This window comes from Euprymna scolopes, chromosome 19 (genome assembly GCF_053919585.1).
Source record: "Euprymna scolopes isolate OS-2025 chromosome 19, ASM5391958v1, whole genome shotgun sequence".
Lineage (NCBI taxonomy): Eukaryota > Metazoa > Mollusca > Cephalopoda > Sepiida > Sepiolidae > Euprymna > Euprymna scolopes.
The window spans coordinates 82,893,772-82,911,809 of NC_136500.1; the positions used below are offsets into that span (position 1 = coordinate 82,893,772).

General features: G+C 33.3%; 1 protein-coding gene across 19 annotated transcripts in view; it reads right to left on the minus strand.

Moving 5' to 3' along the window:
* The window catches only part of LOC145239793 (DENN domain-containing protein 5B-like), a 410,159-nt gene that overhangs the window by 16,670 nt on the left and 375,451 nt on the right, over window positions 1–18,038 (minus strand). For all 19 annotated transcript variants that reach the window (XM_080103314.1, XM_080103312.1, XM_080103310.1 and 16 more), the window contains 4 exons: window positions 17,109–17,359; window positions 14,569–14,714; window positions 12,432–12,550; window positions 5,861–5,955 (listed from right to left, as the gene is read on the minus strand). In XM_080103314.1, the coding sequence (XP_079959440.1) occupies window positions 5,861–5,955; window positions 12,432–12,550; window positions 14,569–14,714; window positions 17,109–17,359 (611 nt within the window). The remainder of the gene's footprint in view (window positions 1–5,860; window positions 5,956–12,431; window positions 12,551–14,568; window positions 14,715–17,108; window positions 17,360–18,038) is intronic.

An 18,038-nucleotide genomic window follows, 5' to 3' on the forward strand; every position in this document is an offset into this window, starting at 1 on the left:
ACATAGCCATGGGATTAAGTAATAACAAAAAAAAAAAAAAAAAAAGCTTTACAGTCCCTTGAGTGGGATGAGAGAGGGCAGCACACACACACACACACAACAACTTTTTTTCCTAGACAACTCCAATCAGTTCCAACTAAGAAAGTAAAAATTAAGAGACAAACACTAAGTGCATATGTGAGGGAAAGAAACAGGAAGTCATTCTTTAATGAAACAAAAATCATCTAACTCTTCCATCCCATTCACAGCAAAAGTAACATTTTCAATTTTCAGAAACGACTATCATAAGAGAGGAAATCAACCTTTACCTATTTAAAAAAAGGACAAAAGTAGAAAAAGTGAATTTGATTAAAAATCTGAAAACTTACATCTATTAGGGGCTCTAGCAATTTAAATGGAAATTCGCTTATTTTGGATTTAAAAACAAAACTGTATTTTAAAAAATACTGAAATCGATATTTTAAATTTTCAACTATAAGAAAACATATTGAAATTTTCTATTTTTTTCATAGAATAAGTGTACCTCAATTTATTTTTCACCATTATTGAAATAAAAAAAAAAACATTTTTTAGATCTGTTTCCAAAAGTACATAAAAAATAAGTTCTTATCGAAAAGTCCCCACTATATTTAGAAAGAAAAATAAAGAAAAAACCTGTAATGAAACAAAAATATCATTTTCCAAAACTCATCTAATTTGATCAAGTAATTTTGTTTTAAATAAGAAAATCAAATTTTGTGAATAACTGAAGATAGATTGTCTTTCCCACCATTTACAAGAAAAAAAAAAAAAAAAAAAAAAAAAAATCAAATTTAAAAACAAAATTCCACTAAAAAGCAGAAAACTCACAGATCTATATACAGCACAAATAGTCACCCAGCTAAGCACTGATCAGGCTCAATGTTGCTTACCTTTAATGATCTTACAGAAAACAGTGTTTTAGAGTGATTATAGCCATATATCAACACTCATATCTATCACACAATATCACAAGATTGGTACAATTACAGTAAAAGTCCAGAATGTATACATTTTGTTTTTACAAGGAAGTCGGCACTTATCAAGGTCAGAAGGCCACTCGAGGATAAGGGCTAATGCATGTAAGGTGGTTAGCAAGACAACAGCATAATGATCAGTAATGGGGGAAATGGGTAAAATTTGATTATTAAAGAGGACGATTCCACAAGAAATTGTTCATATTGAACTTGAAAACGACCATGTTGTAGTCAGCTAGAAAGCAGACCCACGATACAGAGTTCCACAGTCGGGCAGTTCTAAGAAAGAAACTTTGCTCACGGAATTTGTGTTTAGATTTAGGCACAGATAAAGAGTGGGAGAAATTGTTGACAGTGGTTGTAACTAGATGAGTGTTTTTATGAAAGTTTTGTAAGAGGGAATGACAACAGATTTAAATTCAGTTGAGCAATTGCTCATAAAAAAAAATAAAGATAAGAGACAGAGCAGAGATAGACTGGCAATGTCGCTTCTATGAGAAAGAGGTTGCAAGGAAGCGCAAAGGACATCACCTACTAAGTTTTGAAGCCAGTTTTGAATTCTGTCAAGGTAGGGAAGGGTGCTGTGAGCAGTTCCTCCTCAGATGTAGCATCAGTACTCCATCTTAGGATGTATGTGGCTATTGTTAACACACGAGAACTCATAAACCAAATTGAAAGAAACAATAATGATGTATAATTTATGAAAAAAAAAAAAAATGAAATTAACTACCAAATCCATCTTCCATATGTGGAAACGATTTCTAACATTTTTTTTTAAACAGTAAACAAAAATCTTTAAAATTGTTTCCATACATTTAAAGTAGGCATCTTCGGTAGAGAAATTTAATTCTATAAATTATATATTAGTGTTGCTTGGTTTATAAGTATGCAAGTGTTAACTACTCTGGACTTTCACTCAATTACAATTTAGTTTTCATTGAAAAACTTTTTTTGTTGTTGTTGTTGTTGATTTCATTATTGAAAAAATACTGAATCGATATTTTAAATTCTCAACTATGAGAAAACATATTGAAATTTTCTATTTTTTTCATAGAATAATTGTACCTCAATTTATTTTTCATCTTTATTGAAAAAAAAAAAAACAAATTTTTTTAGATCTATTCCCTAAAGTACATAAAAAATAAGTTCTATTGAAAAGTCCCCACTATATTCAGAAAGAAAAATAAAGAAAAAACCTGTATGATGTACATACCTGTAATGAAACAAAAATATAATTTTCCAAAACTCATCTAATTTGATCAAATAATTTTATTTTTAAATAAGAAAATCAAATTTTGTGAATAACTGAAGATAGATTGTCTTTCCCACCATTTACAAAAAAAATCAAGAAACAAAGGAAAATAACTCAACAATAATTAAAACTTGCAAGACTTACAAATTCTCATTATTTGCTTAAAAATGATTTTCTTTATAAAAATAAAACTATTTGATCCATTTACACAATATTTGGAATATAATATTTTTGTTCTTTTTTTTTTTTTTTTTTTACATAGGCATCACCACATTATCAAGGCCAAGAGGCCACTCAAGGATAAGGGTTAAAGAGTGTACAGTAGAAATTGGACAATATAGTAATCATTAGTAATGAAAATTTGGTAAATTTGATAACTTATATGGAACGGCTCATCAAGAACTTATTTACGTTAGACTTGAAGACAGCCATATTGTAGTTAGCCGGAAAGCAGGAAAACGGAAGACAATTCCACAGGCGTGCAGTTCTAAGAAAGAAGCTTTGTTCATGGAATCTACGTTTAGGTTTAGGCACAGATAAAGAGTGGGGGGAATTATTGATAGTATTTACAGCTAGATGAGTGTTTCTTGTGAAAGTTTGGCGAGGGGGGACCATAGATTAAAGCTCAGTCGAACACTTTCCATGAAAATAACGATACATCAGAGACAAACTCGCAACATCTCTTCTGTGAGATAGAGGTTGCAAGGAAAAGAAAAGAACATCTCCTACGAGGCTACGAAGTCTATTTTGAACTCTATCAAGGCAGGCCAAGTCCTTTCTAGCAGCTCCTGCCCAGATGTGGCAACAGTATTCCATCCTTGGACGTACCTGGCTCTTATATAGATAGAGAATAGCATCAGCAGTGAGATATCTACCGGATCGATAGAAAGATCCCACCATTTTTCCAGCGGCCTTGGCAACAGATTTGATGTACGTGTTCCATTTAAGATCAGGAGTAATGGTCAAGCCAAGAAGCTTGTTAAAACTTGAGGCCTCCTGAAGACGAGAGCCATTCATTTCAATTGATGCCAGATGTGGATCAGAATGTTGATGATGTAAAGAGAGAAGCTTGGTTTTAGATGCATTAAAAGTAACCAGCCACTCCTTACCCCATTGTACTACGTGCTCAAGATCAGAGTAGAGAGAATTGGAGAGAACTTGGTTGTTTACTGTCTTAGATGTGCTACCATAAATGGTAGTGTCGTCAGCATAGATGTCTACAAATGATGTAAGGATGTGATTTGGAAGATCATTAATATAGATCAGGAAAAGAGTTGGGCCCAGGATGGATCCCCGAGGGACACCGGCATTAATACTGTGAGCTTCTGATTTTTGCCCCTCAACTACTACTCTTATGAACCTATCAGAAAGAAATGATTTAATAATTGAGAAGACATTTCCAGCAATACCATAGCTAGAAATCTTATGAAGTAAACCTTTATGCCATACCCTATCAAAGGCCTTAGATATGTCAAGAGCAATTGCCCTAGAAAGGTTGCCTCCGTCGAAAGATTTGCTAATCCTATGAGATATAACTGTAAGCACATCTGCTGTAGATCTAGCAGAACGGAAACCATATTGAGTGTCACTAAGAAGGTTATTTTTGCTGAGATGGTTGATTACTTCTGTATTTAACACAGATTCTAGCAACTTACTCATGACGCACAGGAAACTTATTGGCCTGTACTGAGAGGGGGATGAGCGATCACCTGAATTCTTAAATACAGGGCATACTGATGAAATTTTCCAGGGAGATGGGAAACTATTCTCCTTAAGACAACGTTTAAACAGTTTTGTAAGTATGGGCGCTAGTTCAGGTTGAAGTTTTTTGAGTACTATAATTGGAATACCGTCAGGGCCAGTTGCTTTACTGGAATCAAGGTTTTTGATTAGCTTGGCAACATCACGTACAGATATATGTATATCATATAGCGTGTTTTCTGATACAGGAGGAAATATTGGGGATTGGCAGCCTTGATCGCAAAGGGTAGAATTAGCTGCAAAGTTCTTGACAAAGAGTTTGGCTTTGTCTGATGCTGACGAGATTACCTCAGGTCCATTGATAATAGTTGGGATGGAGCACACGCTTCTGTTCAGGATTCTATTTGCTATTTGCCAAAACTGGTGGGAACCAAGCCGCTGCTCAGCTACTTTGGACTTAACAGACTGAGCATACAACTCTCTTGCATTCTTTATTACTTTCTTACAATGGTTGCTGGCAGTCCTGAAAGCCGCTTTAGTTTTCATACATCTATTACGTTGTTCTGTCACAGGTACATATATTAAACAAATTTTTCTTTATTTTTGTTTTGAATATAGGCGGAATTTTGGATAAAAACCAAAACTTAATATTAATAACATCAGGAGACATCTTCAAGTGTGTGTGCATATTTTCCTCATGACTATGGTACCTGCACATCATTATATTTTATTAATTGAATATTTTAGTGAAATCAAAAAAGCAACAGCATAAAATAAAATGAAATTTTAAAAATCTTATTTAAAAATATTTTAATTTTGTAAATATGTCATGAAAATGCTTTTCTCTTTTTTTTTTTTTTTTAAATTTTTTTTACTACTGAAGATCAGCACTTAGTAAAAATAAGAGCCACTCAAAGATAAGGGTTAATGAAATGAAAACGAATGCCATCTGGAAGATTAGGAACATTATGGGAGTACTCATATTGATCAATAGTATGAACCACGTTTGATTAATTTTAGAGTAGTCCATGACAAGAATTTATCGATATTGGACTTGAAAACTACCAAGTTAGAATCAGTAGGGAAGCAGTGGCATGGTAACGTGTCACAGAGTGTTGGCAAAAATGCTCTGCCCATGGAAATTCTACCTGATGCTAGGCACATGGAAGGAGAGCCAAAAGATTGAAGCTTAGGTGAGCACCTTTGCTTGCATACATGATCAGCAGGAAGATGCCAGTTTTTCTCTCCCTACATCTGTCACTTAATCAGCATGATATTTCTCCATCCCTTCTGTTTGCTAGCTACATTTTATTTAATGATTTGTATTTTAGACCCCCCACCCCCGTTGCTAATTTCAAACTAGATGTCCTTTTAAATGAGATAAACAGATTCACATTTCACATTCAGCCAGAGAGCTGCCTCAGGTCAAAAGCTAACAAAATATTAGCCATTTTTGAAATGGCCTTTGCTGTGTTGACTGCAAAACGGCTAATATCCTGTGCAGTTCTAGGAGGTCCACTCTCCCAGTCCATTGCTTCCCGCCTTTCAGTTTGAGTAAGTTTATTGCTTACTTTCTGAAGCACCTTTACTGGAAAAAGTTGACGTAACTGCTCAGGCAATTTTTAATAGGCCGGAGGAATGCTGGCTTATCTCCTCCACATCTTCCTATGGTGTGAATGAAGTAAATAACACAGATTTAGGCTCAGAACAACCGGACAACCAAATCTGAGCATTGAGCTGGTCTAAATTCCTTGATTTATTAAACCTTGTTTTTGCTCTACTTGCTTGATCTTTCTAGACAAGAAAATACATTTTCTTTTTTTTTATTATTTTAGTTACAGTTTTATAACAATTTAAGATTTGTTGAGAGGCAGGTAGACACGTAATAAAGTTGCTGTAACACTGTACATACCTTCCGTCTCAGTGGCAGGATGGACAAGTTCTCCAACTAAAAGACGCTCCGTACTGCCATCATCAACTCTGCCTAACCATTTTCCACAAGGGAATCTAAAATAAATTAAAAAAACGCATACAAAAAACAAAGGTAATTTCACAGAAAATGTTGTTTTTTTTTTTACAGAAAATTAGAAGATTAGCTGTAATACAATCAGGTATTAAAAACAGCAAATTAGTGGAGATCACTAGACCAATGAATCAAACAAGTTGTAACAAAGAAAGCAGGAAATCGATCAGACAATTCTGAAGGACACATTCAACAACAGTATTTATAGAAAAGACTGAGACTAACAACATCACATCTATGAGAGAGAGAAGGGGGTGGGCCAATCAAATCATGATGTTTCTGCACCTTATGAAGAATCCTCAGATGGTACAGTGATTCACCAATTCAAATATGACAACAATACTGCATATATGGTCTGGTAGTAGATTGTAGAGAGAGATGGTGTGAGAAAGTGTTTTGAGCGATAGAGAGAATCAATTTTATGAGAAGTAGAAAGCACAGCAAATCTAATATATGGGAAAGATTTAACAAGAAAAGAAAGACCGAAAAGTTTCAGAGTCGATTTCTCCACAAGAGCAAAGTCATCCATAAAAATCTTGGGAAGAAAAGGGACACAACTATGATTTTTTTTTTTTGTTTTTTGTTTTTAAAATTACATTTTCACCCCAAACAAGGCACGTTGCCACTTTGATGTAGGGGGCTACTATCAGGGACCTAAGTTCCAGGTGTACTATGTAGGGAGTTTTGCAGCAAGATATCTGTTCACATTACACTTGAACTTCTGTATGTCAGTACAGTTGGGGAAGCAGGAAACCGGAAGAGAATTCCAAAGTCCTGCAGTTCTGGGGAAGAAGTTATTAGAATAAAAGGCTTTCATACATCTAGGGATCTCAACTGTGTAGGGGTGGGACTTTGCTGCTTGTCGGGAGTATTTTCATTGAGGAGGTACAAGTGCTTGTAGTTCGTCAGAGCATACACCATTAAAATACTTGTAAAACAGGCAGAGGGATACAACATTTCATCGGTGGGACAGAGGCTGAAGTTTAGATGACAGTTCAGGAGCTATTAGGTCAGCGACTCTCTTTTGGACCCTGTCTAGGAGTGAAAGACTAGTAGCAGATGCACCATCCCACTAGTACTCCATACATGGGAGAATGGTAGCTTTGTAGAGGTACAGGATACTTTCAGGTGTAAGTAACTTTCTAGCATGATAGAGAGAGCCCACCTTCTTTGCAGCAGCCTTAGCAATGATCTCAATGTATCTATTCCAACTTATGTTTCCTGTGAATGTTAAGCCAAGGAGCTTGAATGAAGTGCTCTCAGGTAAAATATCTCTAGCCATAGCTATTGGTGGTTGGTAAGGTTTCATATTATTATTAAAGGAAATTAGCTTTGTCTTGGCAGCGTTGAACATTACCATCCATTTATGACCCCATTCCACTAAAGACTGAAGATCTTCCTGTAGGGTTTCAGCCATTACCTTAGATATGTGCTCATTAGTTTTCCCCACGTGCCTGCTATAGAGCGTGGTGTCGTCAGCAAATATACCCATCTCAGAGACAATTTTATCAGGTAAGTTATTTATGAATATCAGAAATAATAAAGGTCCAAAGATCGATCCCTGAGGTACACCTGCATTTATATCAAATTTTTTGGACATACGCCCATCAAGGACAACCTGGATTCTTCTCTCATTTAAGAAGAATCTAATTATGCTAAGCATTCATCCAGTAATACCATAGGATTTTATTTTCATGAGAAGACCATCGTGCTATACCCTGTCAAAAGCCTTAGATATATCTAGGGCTACTGTCCTCTCCTCCCCTGCCTTATTCAGTGCTTGGTATAAACGTTCAGAGATTACAGTTAGAATATTTGCAGTAGAACGGGCTTGCCTAAATCCATATTGGTGGTCAGACAAAAGTTTAGCAGCTGTAAGGTGGCGGACTAGAGCTTGATTAATTAAGAACTCAAATATTTTGGCGAAAAGAGGGAGGAAGCTAATTGGGTGATAATTTAATAGGTCAGTTCTTTCGTCAGAGTTTTTGTAAACTGGTACCACAGAAGCAGTTTTCCAGCAGCCAGGAAAGCAAAATTCATTAAGGCATTTGTTGAAGAGTTTAGAGAGAACTGGAGCGACCTCAGCAGAGCATTTTTTTAATAGCACAGCTGGGATGAGGTCAGGTCCACATGCTTTTGAGGTGTCTACGTTTTTTATAGTATCATGTAATTGGGAGGGCGTAATCTTTAGATCATCTAGCATGGTTTCTGTCCGCAGAGAAAAATCAGGAAGGGAATGGCTTGCTGAGTCCAAGGTAGAGTTTGAGGCAAACTGATGGGCAAGCATGTTAGCTTTCTCAGTAACTGTGCAAACAACGTCATGATTGTTTGATAATGGGGCATTGTCGATTGCCTATTATTTACTTCACTATTGTAGATTTTTCACAAATCACGAGTTCCTAATTTTTGCGCTTCAATCTGTTTCCTGGTGGTTTCAGTGTATTTACTCTTAGCTGTTGCTACTTCTTTCTTGCAATTATTTTTAGTTTCTTTTGTCTGTTCAGACAGGACTTATGCCGGATAAATCTACGGTATGCATGTTGCCTCTGAGCAATGGCAGCTGCGCATGTAGAGGTAAACTATTGGGGAGAGTGGGATTTACTATAGAACTTCTGTGTAGGAGCATGTGCTTCAATTGCTGCTTTGAACCATTCAGTAGTCTCATTTGTGCACTGTTCAGCTGGAAGAAAAAAGATATTTCCCCATGGGGCGTCTCTGATGTGATCTCTAATGGCTTCCCAGTCAGCCTTATTGTAGTATCTTGTTGTTTTGAGCAATGGCTCTTCAACTTGGAGTCGAGAGTTTAGAGTAATGTCTATCATTATCACAGCGTGATCAGCATTCCCGAGTGGGCAATGAGCATTTGTTACAATTCTTAGGAACTGTTGTCAGAAATAGATCCAAAGGTGAGGTTTGCTGGTCCTGGCAATCTGGGAGACAGGTTGGGAATGTTACTGTCTCTGTCAGGGAATGGGATATAGCAAAGTTATGGATAACATTGAAAGGCATGAGCTGAGTCTTAAGTGGATTAAATGAGACAAGTTATTTCCTACTCTAATACACAACCGCTGCATATTTCAAGTGATCCCAGAGACATGATCAAAAAGCAACATCAGAATAGAGAGTGCTATTATCAGCATACCAATCTTTTAATAATAAATTTGAAAGTTACTTTAGTAAAAGTAAATTATGTATGAATCAGCATAGTGAATGGTTGTGACGTGGTTCAGTAGTTAACATAAACTGGAAACCCTGGATGTCTCAAGTTCAAATCCAATTTGTTCCACAAAAAATAACCTTCACTTAGGATGTTGGCAAACTTCATGTGGTTCCTCCCGTAAGTACCTGATATCTTTCTAGAAATAATTCTGACTAGAAAAATATCGGGGAAACCAATGCCAACAATAGAATCATTGGATTCGTACAACATGATGATGATGAACATAATATAACTTTTTTTTTACCAACTGGATTCTGTTGTTGGCATTGGTTGCCCTTGATCATACGTGAAGGTTACCAACATTCATAAGTGAAAGTTATCACTTAACTATTATTCACATCATTCGTCCTTTCCCTTGGCCATCTAAAAAATTGATCCTTTTCAACTAAGGAATCAGCACTCATCAAGGCTCAAAGAATAAAAGTTAAACAAGTGTGAGGTGGATGCTGAGACAACACTGTAATGATTGTTAATAATGTTGGTGATTCAGCAAAAATTGATTATTTAAGAGTGCGGTTCAATCAAGAATTTATTTACATTCGATTTGAAAGCAATGATGTTGTAGTTAGCTGGGAAGCAGCATTACAGTATATGTTTCACAGACGGGAAGTTCTCAGAAAGAAAATTTGCTTATATGGAAAGTTTGTTTAGTTTTAGGTAGAGAGAGAAAGAAGGAAGCAATTAACAATGGTTGTACAGGAACGATAAAATTGTTGCCCTAGAAAAGGTGACATGATTCCATTTCCGTTTGATGAAAACCGTTTTTTTTTTTTTTTTTACAGACCATCTACTAGTTGTTCAATTGTGTACAAATCCCAAGAGCAATGGGAGCCTTCTGAAAGTGACACAATGTTCAACTCATGCGTTCTATTGATCCAAGTTATGACAACAGGACCATTGCCAGCATGTCAAATGCAAATACCGGACGGTTCAACACTTGAGGGCACAGCTCAATGCATCAGATGACCCACCGTTATGGTCTTTGGTGTGGTTTCAAGTGAGGGCCCACAAGTCCAAAGAGACCCAGGGTTGGCTTCAGAAGGAGTGCTACAAATTTGTATCCTTCTCTCACTGCCCCCACTCCTTCCCCAACCTGAATCTGATGGACTACTTTGTTTGGTCATAAGTCAAGAACATCACCAACATGACCTCTCATGACACCAAAGCCAGCCTGATCGCCATCATCTGCCGAGTATTTGTTGAGCTCCTGCTGGTGCTTGCGGAAAGGGCATGCTCCCAGTTCCGGAGCCCGTATTAAGGCGGTGATTGAGGCTGAAGGCGGCTACATTGAATAGATGTCAGATCTTCTACATAAACAAGTTACTTGAATTGATTTTTTTTTTCAATAAAAGTTTTTAAATAAAAGCTGTAGTGTTATTTTCTTTAGGGCGACAAATTTATTATCCCACTCTGTAGTCAGATAAATTTTTGTTGTGAATGTTCTATGAGGGTTTTGGGGGCATAGATTGAAGCTCAACAGCACCTGCCATGAAAATAATGATAAAAATGATTTAACGATCAGTAAGCAACATCTTTTCTATTAGAAAGAGATAGTAGGGAAGAAGAAAAGGGCATCACCTACTAGATTTTGAAGTCAGTTTTGTACTCTATCAATGCAAGAAAGGACATTCTGAGCAGCACTTCTCCAGATGTGGCAACCATCTTAGAATGTATTTGGCTCTTCTACAGGTAGAAGATTGTGCCAGAAATAAGATATCTCCTGGAGCAGTAGAATGATCCAACCATTTATTCAATGACCTTGACAACAGATTTCATGCACAGGTGAAGTGTGCACAGCGACAAGCAAGCAAGATAAAACTATGAAATTTTTTAATAGTATATAGTTTTTAGTATATAGATATTTTAAAATAGGAACCCAACACATCAGGTGAGATGAGTTACTGAAAACACTATTCTCGCTCAGTGTAGAGATTATCCTAAGGGTGAATTGATTACATTAAAATGGTCATGAGGAATGTTTATCCTCTTAGACTGTTGCAGAAGTACGAATGTCCTAAATTGCAGGAAGGTTGACCAACCAAGGAAAACTTGGAAGTAATTGGAGAATACTGTACAGAGTGAAATTTGGAGACTGCTGACCTACTGAACTGTGATAATTGAAAAGTGAGATTACATTATATCAGAAACGTCTGACCCCTGAGCAATGGAAAAGTGATGTTACCAAATAGAAAAACAAATATTAAGCTTACTAATCACAAGTAGACTTGTTTATATAATTATATGATAAGGCATTTCATGTTCATACATGTTATCACCTTTTACACACATTTAAAAAAAAAAAAAAAAATGAGTTTGTCCAATCAGATATCGCTAAAGTAAAACAAATTCTAACTTTACTCATGTTAAAATCAAATTATGTCATTCAGTCGACTAAAACAATAAAATTTTAAATAAATATGATATTTTGATATTCACTTTATTTATTTAAAAAATATTCAGCTAACAATCTTTTTCACAGAGAATATTCATCATTAAAAAAAATTGCAACAATTTTAAATAAATATACAAAAGACATTCATTTTATTTATTTAAAGAATATTTGGTTTGTGTCTAAAATACCCCTTATATTGAAAAACAAGAAACAAGTAAAAATCTGTATGATGTATGTGTCCATGACAAAACGAAAATATCATATTCCAAAAAACACATAAATTGATCAAGTAGTTTTATTTTTATAAAGAAAATCGTTTAAAATGATTAATAGGAAGTCGTAGACTTTACAACATAAATTTAGTTAGTATGAGCTGTTGTTGCATCATCTCCCTTTATTTTTTGAAATTTTTATTCAAATTGGCGGGTCAAACAGTCACTCTTCAGATACTCAAAATATTTGATTTTCTTATTTAAAAATAAAACTATTTGATCAATTTATGATATTTTTGTTTCATCATAGGTACATACATCGTACATATTGTTCTTTATGCTTGTATTTTAATATAAGGGGAATTCTGAACAAGAACCAAATATTTTGTTGATGACAATTATTTTTATAAAAGAGTCTTTTTTTTTCTTAATAGTATTGACCCAGCAAACATTTATTATTTCAGAAGGAATATTATCATCAACAGCTAATTATACAAACTGGTGTAAATGGCATTGTGGAATTAGTTATTTATAAAATTGAAAAAAAAAAGTATTATTGCCTGAGCAACAGTCTAATATTACTAAGGTTAATCAATGACCTTGAGCAAAACTGAGAAGAAAGGAAGAAGTACTTACTTGCAAAGATGCCCAGTAATTTCATTACGGACCAATACATATTCTACCAGCCATTTTGGAGTCATGCCGCTATTGTCATGTCCAATTCGTAATGTGGTGAGAACACCCAAGTTCTTTTGCTGTAGGAGAAAATATATAAATATTTTTTTTTATTTATTTTTTATAAATAAATAAATAAATAGAAAAAAGAGGTTTTAATATGAATATTAATGCACAACAAAAAATTTCTAGGAGTATATTTATATATATATATATATATATATATATATATATATATATATATATATACACACACATATATATATATATACATACATACATTCCTATTAATTTTTTTTTTGTGTGCATTGATATTCATATTAAAAACCCTTTTTCTATTTATTTTAAAAGAAAATACAACTTTCTTACATATGGACCGTGGAATTGCATTCACTAGCAAAAGACCTAGCTAATTTGCATATTCTTTTAAGCATTCATTTTAATTAATTCCCTATTAGTTTTTTGGTTTTCTTATGGGATGATCATCTTTAGTTAACAATTACGTGTAATTATATTAATGCAGATATTCTACATGATTTATACTTGTGTAATATTTGTATAAAAATTTTATAGTAAATGCAAAGCTCTTTCCATATATATTTATGTATACGCATATATTTTTATTTAAAAAATTTTGCCTATTAAACGCCTCCTAGAGTTTTTGGTCTACAAACATGAAACTTCATATATAAGGTATTTGAACATATGCAAAACTTTATATTTGAGTTTTAGCCCAGGAAAATTAGTACAAAAGTGTGAAAATTAAAAAAATGAAATTTGCCAGATGAAGGTTGAATGCCAGCATTACAAATATGCATGCATAACATAATAGCTATTGGTTCATGTTTTAATTTTTAGCCTTGCAGCAAACATGTCTTCATAGCTCAGTCATTAACAGCAGAGGGAAAAATAAATCGTAAGCTAAACGTTTTGGTTTTGATTCTCAGTGGTGGCGCACAAGTCATTTTTTTTTTAACGTTTTAAATCATTACTATATACTGGGTCCAATACGATATGATATTAAATACGAAATCAGCATTAATCAAAATACCATATTTAAGCTAGTGTATGTATATATATATATAAACATAAACACGTGTGTGTGTTGAGGTAGCATGTTTTCATTCAGGCAAATGTTATCAAGTATTAAACAGGGACTGAATCTTACTTTCTGTCAGTTATTAGTTTATTTTTAGAATAAAATATGAATTTCTTTTTTGTCAGTTTTTTTTTTTTTAGAACAAAATGTGAATTAGTTTCTTACCAATTAACTTCCTTACTCATGCATTGCTAAAATAGAAATCAAATAATCTCAAGAAAAAAAAACAATTTATGAATTGATATTTGCTAGAAACGCCGAGCAACAGATAAAAATGATACCTAAATCAAATTTTTTCTTGGATTTTGGCAACACAACAAATCTTAGCTCATCATATGTAAACACAAGGAGACTTACATAGTCTTAGGAACTCCTACGTCCTGCACCACATAAGGCAGTCAAAATATAGCATGTTTTTCAATCTGAAACCAGATCCACAGCGTCCACTATGTTTCTTCTCATTGCAATCAAGAACTTGAAATATAGGATTTTTTTTTTTTTTTTTTTTTTTTTTTTACAAAATTACTGGATTTGGCATTAAATAATACAAAAACGATTGACATGTCGTAAAACAAAGCCAAACCAAGTACAAATAAGAAAGTTTTCTAAAAGAAAAGAGATTAATAAAAAATATCAACTTCTGATCTAATTTTATTGAATAAATATGGCTTACTCACTCATTAAAATCACTCTTCACTTGAAGTCTGCAAAAGCAATATCAAAAACACCTCTCTGTTTACATTAAGTGATGCTGACGCACACCTACATACATACTCTCCTCTATTCAGATACTACAAACTAATCTTCAACTTCCCACTCCCACAAACATTTTATCACCTTCCTCTACAATGCTGACCACTGGCAATGAACAAGAAACGACACATGTATTCGTTTTCATGCTATTTTATGTTTTCAACTAAATCTGGTCTCTTTTCTTCCTGCAACACGTTATCATTCTTCGCTTTCTTACATCCCTAAACCGTATATAACAATACTTACCTCAGTATTTAATTCCAAACAACCTTTGGGAATTTCTATGACACGAGTCTCACTAAGATGTCCTGCTATACTGATCCACGGGTTGGCACTAGTCGTAAAGCATCCAAACTTGGTGCTTGGGAAGATTAACACTTTGTACGGAACAACTGCAAAGTAAGAGAATTCAATAAGAATTTTTTTTTTATCTTTTCTAAATTAGTATTTCATGTATTATGTTTTCTTTTTGTAAATGATATCACTAGTTCTTAAAGACAATAGAAGCTAATTTTAAAAATCTGATATATTTTCATAAATAGACATATCACATACTGACTTTTAAATAAGTTGAAATTTGACAGCATAGAAGCTTCAGTCAAATTAAAGTACGGGAAGAGTATGTTTTGTTGTTTTTTAATATGGTGTTTGTTGTTGATTTTTTTAATACAGTGTTTGCTGTTGTTGTTTTTTATATGGTGTTTGCTGTTGTTTTTATATAATGTTTGCTGTTATTATTTGAAATATGGTGAGCGCTGTTCTTATTTTAAATATGATGTATGCTGTTGTCTTTTTTAATATGGTGATTGCTGTGGTTTTTTTTAAATATGGGGTTTGCTGTGTGCTTTTTTTAATATGGTTTTGCTGTTGATTTTTTTAATATGGTGTTTGCTGTTGATTTTTTAAATGTGGTGTTTGCTGTTGTTGTTTTTTTTAATATGGTGTTTGCTGTTGTTGTTTTTTTAATATGGTGTTTGCTGTTGATTTTTTAAATATGGTGTTTGCTGTTGATTTTTTTAATATGGTGTTTGCTGTTGATTTTTTTAATATGGTGTTTGCTGTTGATTTTTTTAATATGTTTTTTGCTGTTGATTTTTTTAATATGGTGTTTGCTGTGGTTGTTTTTTTTAATATGGTGTTTGCTGGTGTTGTTTTTTTTAATATGGTGTTTGCTGTTGATTTTTTTAATATGGTGTTTGCTGTTGTTTTTTTTTAATATCGTTTTTGCTGTTGAATTTTTTAATATGGTGTTTGCAGTTGAATTTTTTAATATGGTTTTGCTGTTGTTTTTATTTAATATGGTTTTTGCTGTTGTGTTTTTTAATATGGTGTTTGCTGTTGTTTTTTTTAATATGGTATTTGCTGTTGATTTTTTTAATATGGTATTTGCTGTTGAATTTTTTAATATGGTATTTGCTGTTGAATTTTTTAATATGGTGTTTGCTGTTGATTTTTTTTAATATGGTGTTTGCTGTTGATTTTTTAAATGTGGTGTTTGCTGTTGTTTTTTTTTAATATGGTGTTTGCTGTTGTTGTTTTTTTAATATGGTGTTTGCTGTTGTTTTTTTTTTAATATGGTGTTTTCTGTTGATTTTTTTTAATATGGTGTTTGCTGTTGATTTTTTTAATATGGTGTTTGCTGTTGATTTTTTTAATATGGTGTTTGCTGTTGTTTTTTTTTTAATATGGTGTTTGCTGTTGTTTTTTTTTAATATGGTGTTTGTCTGTTGATTTTTTTAAATATGGTGTTTGCTGTTGTTTTTTTTAATATGGTGTTTGCTGTTGTTTTTTTTAATATGGTGTTTTCTGTTGTTTTTTTTAATATGGTGTTTGCTGTTGTTTTTTTAATATGGTGTTTGCTGTTATTTTTTTTAATATGGTGTTTGCTGTTGTTTTTTTAATATGGTGTTTGCTGTTGTTTTTTTAATATGGTGTTTGCTGTTATTTTTTTTAATATGGTGTTTGCTGTTTTTTTTTAATATGGTGTTTGCTGTTGTTTTTTTTAATATCGTGTTTGCTGGGTTTTTTTTTAATATGGTGTTAGCTGTTATTTTTTTTAATATGGAGTTTGCTGTTTTTTAAATATAAAATTTGGTGTTTTCATAAAATATGATGCTGTCTGTAATTTTTTTAAAGATGGTATTTGCTGGGTTTTTTTAATATCGTTTTTGCTGTTGTTTTTTATTATGTGAAGTTTGTTGTATTTTTTTGAATAGCATGTTTGTTGTTGTTTTGTTTAATATGATGTTTTTTAATATGATAATTGCTGGTGTTTATTTTAATATTTTGTTGTTGTTTTTTATATAGTGTTGTTATTTTTTTTCATATGATGTTTGCTAGTGTTCTTTTTAATCTGATGTCACTGATAACAATTTTAGTAAAGGAACAAAAATTCAAATTATGAAATCTCCAAAAGCATTGCAAAAATTATATCTTCTGCCCTCACACCTAAAGTAGTCATGGCACTGTCTTTTCATTAAGTAAATTTCCAAACCAATATTGGTACATATCCAGAATAGGACACCATCTCCAGCAACTTCTAAACAGAAAACCATTCTTACATAGGGAAAGAGGTGGGGGAGAGATTGTGTTTTGAATTAATCATTTGGCAATCTTAATTTCGACATCTTCCAGCTGCTTGCATAACCTGCAGGAAGATGATGATGCGAAGTCGTCGGAGATTAGGTTGTATTCTGGATAAGTACTGCAATATCAGCTGACAGTGATTGGAGAGCTCAAAGAAATGAAAACATTCCAGTAAGATATCAACTGGTTAGCTTACGTACTCGTGTGTGTGAACGTGTTTGTGAAGCAGAAATAGTCAACAGCATTCAAAGAAAGAAGATGGTAAAGGAATTGTTCTCGCTCCTCTTCGCAACGCAGGAATGCGTAGCGCTTGTACAGGCTCCGTAGGAGGTCAGCATCGGACAGCAACTCCTTCAGGTGAGCAGAAAGCGTCTTTTTCTCAAGGGCCAGACGCACAAAGGCCCTTGCAAACCCAACATCTGTCTTTATGTCTGTCATTGCCTTAACTTTCCTGCAAGCAAACAAAAATATAATAAGACAAAACTAGTAAAAAAATAGTATCATTATACAAAGTATTGTTTGGAAGAAGTTATCATAACAGATGATAAATACTAGTGCTTTTGACCCTTTGTCAAAAATGATGAGAAAAATTATGCCTCACCAGTGTTTACACTTGTTATTTATCTAGCTATATTGTTAAAATAATCATATGAAATCATAATGCCACTAAGTTAATTTTTACATATATAAAATTATTATCATTTTTCACTCAGGGGACTCGTTCATATGGAATATACTGATGTTGGCATTCTGAAGATGTTCAGCATAAATGAAGACGCTCTGATATTATTGTAGCTCTTTTGTTAAAATTGCAAAAGTATTTATCTAAGCTAGCAGGGACGCCTGACATAGCCCGGTCGTAAAGTATACATAAATATGATAATCCAATTTATGCAGATTTTGTATATATTATTATAGAGTCAATGTTCTATCGACTTCCATATATTATAAAGTTGCGATTTCAAAAAAATAAAAAATATATCCATATGACTTGGATACATCGGCTTGAATCGAAACCAAAACCAAAACTTGTGAAAATAAAGAAAAAAAAAATATATATATATATATATATATATATATATATATATATATATATATAAATGGAGTTCCTACAGTTATAATTGAAACCG